The 11,108-nt window shown below is 13.8% G+C and overlaps 2 protein-coding genes across 2 annotated transcripts, besides 23 other annotated features; both read left to right on the forward strand. All coding sequences in view use genetic code 6, as the record gives it.

Annotated features, from left to right (window-relative positions):
- Nucleotides 1–329: 329 nt before the first annotated feature.
- On the forward strand, nt 330–1,922 carry IMG5_030910 (protein kinase domain protein; the record flags this gene model as incomplete). The annotated part of the gene is made up of 4 exons (XM_004039178.1): nt 330–584; nt 665–763; nt 919–1,079; nt 1,155–1,922. Coding segments are annotated over 4 exons (1,281 nt in total), but the record flags the coding sequence as incomplete, so codon positions are not given.
- Nucleotides 768–833: a microsatellite.
- A 137-nt stretch (nt 1,923–2,059) lies between the features above and the next one.
- Nucleotides 2,060–2,176: a microsatellite.
- A 268-nt stretch (nt 2,177–2,444) lies between these two features.
- Nucleotides 2,445–2,486: a microsatellite.
- Nucleotides 2,446–2,494: a microsatellite.
- Nucleotides 2,495–2,840: 346 nt separating this feature from the next.
- Nucleotides 2,841–2,909: a microsatellite.
- A 100-nt stretch (nt 2,910–3,009) lies between these two features.
- Nucleotides 3,010–3,073: a microsatellite.
- Nucleotides 3,074–3,147: 74 nt separating this feature from the next.
- Nucleotides 3,148–3,186: a microsatellite.
- Nucleotides 3,187–3,483: 297 nt separating this feature from the next.
- Nucleotides 3,484–3,535: a microsatellite.
- A 333-nt stretch (nt 3,536–3,868) lies between these two features.
- Nucleotides 3,869–3,919: a microsatellite.
- Nucleotides 3,915–3,959: a microsatellite.
- Nucleotides 3,922–3,966: a microsatellite.
- Nucleotides 3,967–5,800: 1,834 nt separating this feature from the next.
- Nucleotides 5,801–5,844: a microsatellite.
- A 69-nt stretch (nt 5,845–5,913) lies between these two features.
- Nucleotides 5,914–5,984: a microsatellite.
- Nucleotides 5,985–6,110: 126 nt separating this feature from the next.
- Nucleotides 6,111–6,167: a microsatellite.
- A 550-nt stretch (nt 6,168–6,717) lies between these two features.
- Nucleotides 6,718–6,754: a microsatellite.
- Nucleotides 6,755–6,997: 243 nt separating this feature from the next.
- Nucleotides 6,998–7,041: a microsatellite.
- Nucleotides 7,042–7,167: 126 nt separating this feature from the next.
- Nucleotides 7,168–7,192: a microsatellite.
- Nucleotides 7,193–7,287: 95 nt separating this feature from the next.
- On the forward strand, nt 7,288–10,893 carry IMG5_030920 (SET domain protein; the record flags this gene model as incomplete). Its single annotated transcript, XM_004039179.1, has 7 exons — nt 7,288–8,888; nt 8,953–9,145; nt 9,326–9,474; nt 9,522–9,567; nt 9,619–9,792; nt 9,834–10,121; nt 10,202–10,893. Coding segments are annotated over exons 1-7 (2,804 nt in total), but the record flags the coding sequence as incomplete, so codon positions are not given.
- Nucleotides 8,900–8,951: a microsatellite.
- Nucleotides 9,224–9,310: a microsatellite.
- Nucleotides 9,268–9,310: a microsatellite.
- Nucleotides 10,128–10,178: a microsatellite.
- Nucleotides 10,894–10,904: 11 nt separating the features above from the next.
- Nucleotides 10,905–10,979: a microsatellite.
- Nucleotides 10,906–11,042: a microsatellite.
- The last annotated feature ends 66 nt before the right edge of the window (nt 11,043–11,108 follow it).

Raw genomic sequence — 11,108 nt, forward strand, 5'->3', positions numbered from 1 at the left:
TAAAAATTTATAAGATGACATAATTATTTTTCCTTCTATAGACACCTTATATGAAAATAGTAATAATTTGTAATTCGAATAAAGTTTTTCATAAAATAATAATAACATTGTCGAGAAATAAAAATCTATATAAGTAAAATCAAAAAAATAATGAAATTATAATATTTAATAATTTATTAAAGATTATATAATTTAAAAATATCGAATCTTAAGGAAATCGTTAGCCTATTAAGATTCAATTTAAAACAGCAAAAAAGAAGTCTAATAAAAAAACATTGTATGAGAAATTTATATTAAAACCAAATAGAAATTTAGAAATTTAAAAAAACTTATATTTCTTTAACTAGATAATAAATAATTAATAGAAATTATTATATATATTACAGAAGAAAATAACTTAACTTGTGGGTGGCTTTTATCTGAATGTATAAGGAAAATTTAATAAATAAAAAATATCGAAAATATATAGGTTGCTTAATTAATAACTAAAAATTAAAATATTCTTTTTGATTTTTATTTAACTTAATACCATAAATCTTTATAACCTATTTAGAATGGTGAAATTTTGATTCCTTATTATGAAAGTTATAAATTTTAAAAATATTTTTAATAAAATATGTATTAATATTTATTTTAATAATAATACTATTTTTTTTAATAATAGGTTCTGCTTTTTAAATTAACTCTAAAATCGAATTAAATTTAAATTATTTTGAAGTTCTTTTATAAATAGGTTAAGGTGGATATAGTAAAGTATATTTAGGTAAATATATATATATATATTATAAATATATATATATATATATATATATATATATAAAATATATATATATTTTAACATAATAATAAGAAAATCATATATATAAATTAATACATAAACAAATAAATTTATATAATTTTTTAAACAAAAATAATTAGCAAAAAGAAAAGACAATGGTCAATTTGTGGCTTTAAAAGTAATATAAAAATAATAAATAATAGACCGAAATAAGGAAATATATATCTATAATGAAAAAAAAGTAATGGAAATAATAAAGGACAGTGATTATTTTGTTAAAATATAATATTCTTTTTAAACAGTGTTATTTTAAATTATTTTTTATTAAAAAAAAGAAATAAAAAATATTAATTAATTTTTTTTTTAATCAAATCAGAAGCATAAATTAATTTTCGTATTAGAATATTGCCCTGGAGGTGAATTATTTTATCATTTAGAATAAAAAAGTAAATTTTCAGAAGAAGAATCTAAATTTTATTTTGCTTAAATACTCCTTTCTTTAGAATATTTACATTAAAAAAATATTATATATAGAGATTTGAAACCTGAAAATATAATTTTGGATATGGAAGGTTATATTAAAATTACCGATTTCGGATTAAGCAAAGTCCTCAACAATAAAGAAGATTTAAATTATACATATTGCGGAAGCTATGAATATATGGCACCAGAAATGCATATGAGAACAGGACATGGATTAAACTATGATTATTATACACTAGGGGTCATGCTTTATGAGTTAAATGCTGGAATTCCGCCTTTTTATTCATCAGATAAAATACAAATGAAGGAAAAAGTGCTTAATTAAGAACTAAAGTTCCCACCTTATTTTTCTAAAGAATTAAAGGAAATTATTAGTATGTTATTATGTAAAAATAACAAAAAAAGAGTAAATAATATCAATGAAATAAAAAAATTAAGTTGGTGCAAAAATATAAATTTCAAAGAAATTTAAGAAAAAAAAAGGTTGCACCTTTAAAACCTTAGATTTTAAATAAACTTTAATTTGACTTTTAATATTTAGATAATACAAGTATTTACTAATTAAAATAATCTAATAAAAATTTGTCTTTTTCAAATAATAATAATAATAATTATTCGTTTAATAGTTTTAATTAAAATGATAGTACATGTTCTAAAATGAATTTGGATTCACTTTTTAGTAGCAGAATAAATGAAAATGATATATTTATTAAAAATTTCAAAGATTTCTCATATTTTGGAGATGAAAATAATATTAGTTATACTGTGGAAAATATAAATAGAAAATTAAATTTTGAAAATAATAATTAAAATAGTGAAAATAATAATTAAAATAGTGAAAATAATATTAATATTAATAATAATAAAAAAATAAATAATAATAATAATAATAATAATAATAATAATAATATTAATGATCTTTTTTAAAGATCAGGAGAAAATTTTTTTGCTTATTCTTTTTTTGGAGATCATGTTATTGGACCTAAAATTTAAAGTTAATATATAAATAAAGTTATGGTTATGTAAGATTTAGATAATTATAAATCTAATGGATAAGAAATTGATATTTTATTTTGAAACTATTTAATTTTATTTTATAAATTTTTTTTGAATTTTTATTATTTTATAAAATTATTATTTATTTATATCATTATAATTATTTTTCATGTTTTAATAATTTTTATTTTTATTTTTAAATTTAAATTTTTTATTTTTTTAATTTAAAATATTTTAAATAATTCTCATAAAAAATCATCATTAATAAATAATTTAGTTTATGTAAAATTTACTAAATATAAAATATATTCTATTTTTAAATATAGCTTATATTTTTAGTTTTTTATATAATTTTTTTTCTTATTTTGAGTATAATATAATTTTTATATTTAATCCTTTTAATTATATTATTTTATTTTAATTAAAATCTACTACATAAACTTTTTTATACTTATATATTATTTATTTTTGTTATATATATTATATTAAACATACTATTAAATAAAAAAAAAAAAATTGAAATAAACTAAGTAAAATAATAGATACATTATTTTTATCAATATAAAAATAATATAAAAATATTTATTTTTATTTATTTTAATTTTCATATATATTTTTCTTAATAATTTTAATATATTTTTATTTTACTAATAAACTAGTTTTAACAAAAAACTATGTTAAATAATTTATGTATTATTAATTATAAAAATATATTGATATCTTTATATTTTAATTATTTTTTATTTTATCAATTAATAAATAATAAATTTATCTTTAGTTAAATATAATATTTTTTTTTAATAAAAAATAAATTTTATAAATTTAATTTAAGATTTATATTTTGTTTAATTATTATAAAAATTTTAAAAAATCAAAGTATTTTTATATTAATAAATATTTTCTATTTTTTATAAATTTTTATATTTTTTCTACAATCATTTTTTAAAAAAACTATTAACAAAAAAAATGGAAAACTATTGGTTTTTGTAGTTGATTAAGTTTTTTTTTAAAAAAAATACAAATAAAATAAAATGACAATGACAATGATCCCAAGAAATATAATATAAACTTAATATTAATAAATATTTTTTATAATGCCAGTTTTGCATTTAATTTAATATTAAAAATATAAATTCCTAGTTAATGATATATAATTCCCTTAAATTAATTTAATATTGTTCAATTTTTTTTTAAAAAAAGATTCTAGTGAATCTTCATAATAAATTTATATTATATATAATTAAATATATATATATTATATATAATATTTATATATTAAATACTAGTTATTTTATTTAATAAAAATAAATTTAATTTTCTATATTTTCAAATATATTATAAACAAACAAGTGTAATATAATAATATATATATATATATATGTTAATTTAAAATAAAGAAGAAAATATTTTGATCATAAAGTTTTATAATATTAGTTATTTATTTAATAAAATTAAGCAATATAATAGCTGATTAAAATAAAGAAATTTTTTTAAAATTTAAATTAAATATTATTTTTATATTAATTTTTAAATTTTTAATCATAAATTTGAAATTAAAACTAAATAAATAAAAAAATATATTTATAGTTAAGTATATTAGTTAAAAAAAGGATATAAATATATATAATTATAATATATATATATATAAATATTTATATATATTATTTTTATATTTTTTTTATATTTTTTTTATATTTTTTTTTAAATTTAATCTATTTTTAATAATATATTATTTAAATCGTAATTAATAAGCAACATATATATATACGTATAAATAAAATATCTTTTTAAAATATACTAATATTATTATTTGATTTATAATAATAATTATATAGTAATATTTTATATTCACACTTTAAATTAATAATGAATTTAATTATTATTTTTAATATAAATATAATTAATGTAAATTCCCTTTATTTATAAATTATAATATATTTATTCATTTTAAATAAATAATATATTTTTTTATTAAAAGTTTTATCCATATAAAAGCAAACATATTTTCAAATTATTAAAATATATTTTTCATTTTTATTTTAATTATAAGATGTTTAAATATGTATAAAACAAATAATAAAATATGTAATATTTTTTTTCTACAAAACATAATGTTTATAATATTTTAATTTTCTTTATATACTATTTAATTTTTTAAAATTATATATCAAAAATTAATTTTGAAAATATCTATTTTATTTAAAATAAAAAATACTTTTTAATTTTTATTGTACTTTTTTTATATATGGTTTGTTCGTTTCACTTTTAATAATTCTATATTGAAATCGCTTCAAAAATATTATATTTTCATTTTTCAAATAATTTAAGACTATCTTTTTCTTAGTTTGTTTTTTTATATAATATATTATTTATTTATTTATTTTTAATGCATTTGTTTTTGGTAATGTTAGTATAAATAAAAATGTATTAATGAGTTTTTTAATCTTTTATTCATTTAAAAACATAATAAAATTTAATTTTAAAATAATAAAAATTTTTATCTAAAAACGAAAAATAAAAATATTAAAGGGATTATCATTTAATATTTTCCTATATTAAACACAATTAATTTAATTTGAATTGAAAAAAGAAAAATGAAAAAACTACAAATATCAATAATATTAATATTATGTTTAGGTAAAAAAGAAAAGAAATATATAAATATTTATTGAAAAAATTAACAAAATTTTATTAAAAGGAATATGTTAATCAGTAAAGATATAATCAAATAATATAAATATAGATTAAAATGATCGTAAAACAATAAATTAAAAGTCAATTTTTTTAAAACAAAAAAAATGGAAATAACAAAATAGTAATAGAATAAGCAAGTATTGAATAATAAAATATGTTTTAAATGAAAAATTAGGATTAATTTTTAATTTTTTTTTATAAGTTGAAAATTAAAAAATATAAAAATATTAATTTAAATATTTTTAGATAGAAATTATTAAATAGATAATCATTAAATACGGTTTATTTATATGAGCTTATTAGCAATATTTACTATAGCAATTTTTGTTTTTGCGATGAGTTATTTGTTAGCTTATGTAAAATAATTTATTTATATTGAGATTTTTTAAGTTTTTTTTAAAAAAAATAAGGCTAAAAAATGCAAAATAATAACAAGTTAAATAGAAAAATATATTGAATTATAAAATCAATTATAAGAATAAAAATAATAAAATTTGTAATAATAATAATTATAATAAAGTTATTCAATATTTACTTTGTGAAAATTAAATAAAAAAGTATTATAATAATAATATTTTCAAAAATATATTAATAAGTACAGAAAAGATAGTTAAATAATATTAAATTATATATTATATAATTTCAATTTACATATATTCGATTTTTGCCAATTGAAACTACATATATTTTGATAATTTTTAACTTATTTATTTTTAATAAATTTCGTTTTCTATTATATTAAAATTAAGCAATTTCATATAATATTTGATAAATATATATATAGTAAAATATTTTTATTAAAATAAAATTTTAAAAAGTAAAATATAAATAAATTATAAAATTTATTGAAATAAAAAATAATAATAAAATAAAAATATAAAAAAAAAATAATATTTTATGTATAATAAATAATTTAAAAATTTGTTATATATAAAATAATATTTTTTACATTTTATAATAAAAAATAAAATAAAAATAAAATTAATATAAATAAAAAAATATTTCAATTAAATAAAAAATAAAATAAATAAATTATATTAAATATTGTAAAAAAAATAAGTATAAGGTGTTTATTTATTATTTTAAAAAATGCAAAAAAAATAAAATTATATTTAATTTATTTAAATTATTATATAATTTGTATTTTAATTTTTATAGAAAATCTAATTTTTTTTATTATTATTTTAAATTTATTTGTTTCTATATATAATTTTAACTTTTTTAAAGTTTTTTATATTAGAAAATAATTTGATAATTTTTATAGTCTTTTATTTCATTTTTTTTTTAAAAATATAAAACAATATTTATAAAATAATAAAAATGATAATTTATTAATTTTCTAAATTATATAAAATTTATTTATAATTATTCTTCTTTTTTTATTTAAAAAAAGTTCTTTTGTACATATATATATTTTATAAAGAAAAATGTAAATTTTATTTTTAATATTATTTTTAAATAATAGAAAATTTATTATGTTTATATTTTTGAAAAAAATACTATCAAATTCCTTTTTTTAATTACCAAATTATATTTTTCTTTTTTTCTATATTTTTTCTTTATTAATTAAAGTAATTAGATTGGTTGTTATTTTTATGAATTGTTTATTATTGATTTTACCTTTTTTAATATAAATTTTAAAATCTTGTTTATTTAGTTTAGTTTTTATTTTTTTTTGAATGTTTTTCTTTATATTCATATTATAATTTTTAGTTTTAATAAAGTAATTATTACCTTTAATTTTAAAAAAAATATATTTTGAAGAGATTAATAAAAATTAATAAAAATTAATAAAAAATAATATTATATTATTAAAATACCCTTTATATTAAGTTTCTCATTTATAATTATAAATTTTTTTAACTTTAATATAAAGTTAATTATAATTGATTAATTAGTATGCAGTAAAAAAAAAATTCTTGTACTTGTTTCCATATAATTAGTAAATATAATAATAATTTTATTATAATTAGAAATGACATTTAAATATAATTATCTATGTATTTTAATTTTATACTTTTAGAGCTTACTTTGCGAAAATATTAATTTTAGATAATATTAATAAATTTTTTAATATATTTTAAATAAATATGTAAATATGCGGACGAATTTAATAAACTAATATTTGGAATCAAATAAATTTTAATTATTATTATTTATTATTTATATAAAATTAAATAAATAATATCATTTTTTTATTGTTTATTGTTTATTTGTTTTTTTTGTTTTTTTTTTTGTTTTCTAAAAAAAAACAAATAAAAATAAAAATATTAAAATAAAAAAAACATGGATTAGTATAATTTAAATGAGATTTTATTAGATAAAGATTGCCAATAAAACTATGAAAAAAACGAAATATAATATGAAAAAAAAGAAAGTGAAGACGGATAAATTTATAATTAAAAAATTTAAATAAATTCATTTTAAAATAATAAAAAATAAACTAATATAAAACTCAAAAATAAAATATCTAAAAAAGAAGAAAATTCAACAAAAAAATCATAATAAATCACAAAAAATAAATTAAATAGCAAAAAAAAGCCAACAATATTAAATTATAGATCAGATACTCCCGATTTGTTACTAAGTTTAATAGATTCTTTAATATAAAAAGACATATTTTAAGTTTTAAGGAAATAATTTGCTAACACATATGTAGACGATCTTTTAAATGAATGCGAGTAATCATAATAAATAGAAAATATAAAAGATGTTCTATTTTTAATACCTATGAATATTCGAAATACATATAAATATAAGACTATAATAATGAAAAAAAAGGAAGAAATAACAAAAAAAATATTGAATTAAAACTTAATGAAAATAATTATAATATATTTTAAAATTATATTAATGTTTTTTATTAATAAAATGGTGACGTTTTTTATTTCTAGAAATAAATTTTAAACGAAAATCTTATAAATTATTTAAGTCAAACTTAAATTTTTAATATTGATAAAATTAGAGAAAGAGTATTTTAATTTATAAATATATTAAAAAATAAAATTAAAAAATTAAAGGTTAAAAATAATATTTATTATCAATATGAAAAATTCGATTTAGATATTAAAAAATTATTCAATTTTACTTTAATTTTTAGATGTTAAAGTATGAATTCTTATAAATACATCAATTATTTAATTCAATAATACGAATAGAATGTATAAAATAATAATATAATCAATAAATTCATAGAAATGAAGAAAAATGACCTTTTTAATTTACTAAATATTGATTTATGTAATAAATTAAAAGTTAAAAAATGGCCTATAATACCCTAATATTACCGAAATTATGAATAAATAGAAGATTTTTGTATATAGCCGATGTCTTGGGAAAATAAAATATAGGAAAAAATAAGGTCAGAGAAAAATCCGAGTAAATGTGATAATAAATGTGTTTGCGAAAATTTAGAAAAAATGGGAAAATTCGATTTAGAGAAAAGTACTTGGAAAAGCAAATGCCCAAACAGGGGAAATCGAATAGAATGTAAAGATTGCAATTGTAAGAATTAAAGTATATCTAAAAAAGAGAAAAAAATTATAGGATAAGATGTAGAAGAAAATGTTAGTTGGGGAATCGATTTATATACAAAAAAAAATATTTTTTATGTTATTAATGAATGTGCATCTGATAAAGATAAAAATTAATTTATTTAATTTTAACTATTAAAGGCAGTTAATTTATTAAAGGAAAACGGATGGGATATTTAAAAGGTTTGCTAGTTTATTATAGATAATAGTTAAAAGAAATGCTAAATAGGATAAGATTATAGAAATTATCTTTTTTCTAATTAAGATAAGAAGTTCTCAAAATGTATTTTAAATTGTATTTTATTCATGTAATAGGAAGTTATAAGTAAAAATTTAGATAAAAATAATATTTTTTAGGAAGCATTTAGAATTCATACTAAAGGAATAGGATTAACTTGTATAAAGTAATTATTTTTTATTATAAAAAATAATAATAATAATATATATAAATATAATATTATTATATAGTTCTTAAGGTATACAAAAAAATGAGTTTATTACTGAGTATGTAGGGGAAATATATGAACCTTGGAGATGGTTTGAAAAATAAGACTTACTTAAAAAATTTATAAAGGAAAATAATTAGTAAAATATATTGCCAGATTTTTGGAATATTATGCTAGAAATTCATAAAGATGATCCTAAAGGATATGATATTTTGGTAATTTTATATACATAAATATATACAAAAATTTATACTTTTTATAAAATATATTTAAATAATTTATAAAAAAAATCAATATATATATAAATATATAATTTTATTTATTGTAAATATATTTTTATATATATATATATTACATATATTATATTTATTTACATATATGATTATTAAATAAAGTTTATTGATCCTATTATTAAAGGTAATTTTTCAAGCAGATTAAACCATTCCTGTTAGGCTAATTGTGGAACTGTCCCCGTTATTAATAATGAAGGAAAATATGTTATTGGATTATATGCTATGTAATAAATTAGTTATGGAGAAGAATTGTAAATAATTAAATAAATACAATTTTTTTTTAATGTTTTTAACAAAGGACTTTCGATTATATGGCAGTTACAGAAAGTAAATAAGAACATAATGTAGATTAAATTTTTTTTGAAAATTTTTAAATAAATAAATATATAATTTAGAGGGCTTTATGTTTATGTGGATCAAGTAAATGTAGAGGAAAATATCTAGAATTATCAACTACAGGTATAAAAGAATATAATTAAATACTTGAAGATATAAGTTGCTTTTTACATCGAACTTATATTTTAGAATATTCTTGTAGAAAAAATGTATAATTAAATGCAGAAGATGAAGTATTTATATATTTATAATATTAAAATAAATATAAAAATAGTAACTTTTAGAATCAGAAAGCTTTAGAAGTAATATCAAATAAGGATGCCCTATTTGGCTTTTAAAATGGATATGTTAAAGTCTTAGAATTATTAATTAAGAATATAATATTTTCTTATAAGAATTAAGGAATAAAAATAAATATACAAATTTTAGAATATTAAAATATTAAGCATAAACAAAAAAAGATAATAGAATTTAAAATTTAGTAATAACAATTAATAAGGTAAAATATTTTATTAATAAAACAAATGATCCTAAGCCTCCTTTATAATAATTGAATTAAGAAGTAAACATATATATATATATATATTTTTAAATATATATATATATATATATGATATATTTTTAAATAATTATATTATAAAGTATATATTAAATATATTATGGCTTAATGATAAATAATATTCTATAAAAGAAGGAATAAATGAAATTTTATAAAATATTCCTGATAATGAAACTAATTATTAGTATGTAATATATTCAAGAAATTTAATCAATTCTATAGACAAATAAGTACAGATTTATAATTCTTTTAAATAATATTCTTAATCTTTATTACTAATAAGATTTGGATTACTTACTATTAGTGATTTTCTTTAATAAATTTAAAATTAATAAATAACTTCTAGTCTTTTACATTTTCATGCTTTTACTCATATTTATTTTACAAATTATGCATATAAATAATTTACTAGTGAAGAAATACTTATATAGAAAGGAGATGTTATTAATGTAGAACTTTACGAAGAAAAACAGTCGCAAAATTAAGAATAGGGGTTAGATAATTTCCTAAAAAAACTTTCTAAAACATATTAATCATTATTTGTATGGGGGCAATTAAATATTTGGTATAAATAATCAGTAGCTAATCCAGGAAATTTACTTTCAGCAGAAAGAAGAGGAACAATAGTTTATCCTTGTTTGCAAAACTTCATCAGCATTCAAAATGATAAAAAGTATTAATGTAGTAAAAGTATAATTAATTAAATATAAAAACAAAGAAATAAATATTGGGAAGTAGAAGAATTTAAGAAATATAATTTTAAAAATAATAACGGGTATAAAAAAAATATATATATATAAAATATATACTTATAAATATATATATATATATATATATATATATATATAATATATTATATATTAAGAATAAATTTTAATTATTTAATTTATATTTAAATATATATAATTATATATATAAATTTATTTTTCTCTTTTATATTTTATATATATGCATTTTTATATATATATATTATCTATTTTTTTCTTTTTT

Source organism: Ichthyophthirius multifiliis (assembly GCF_000220395.1).
Source record: "Ichthyophthirius multifiliis unplaced genomic scaffold scaff_1120509249769, whole genome shotgun sequence".
NCBI lineage: Eukaryota > Ciliophora > Oligohymenophorea > Hymenostomatida > Ichthyophthirius > Ichthyophthirius multifiliis.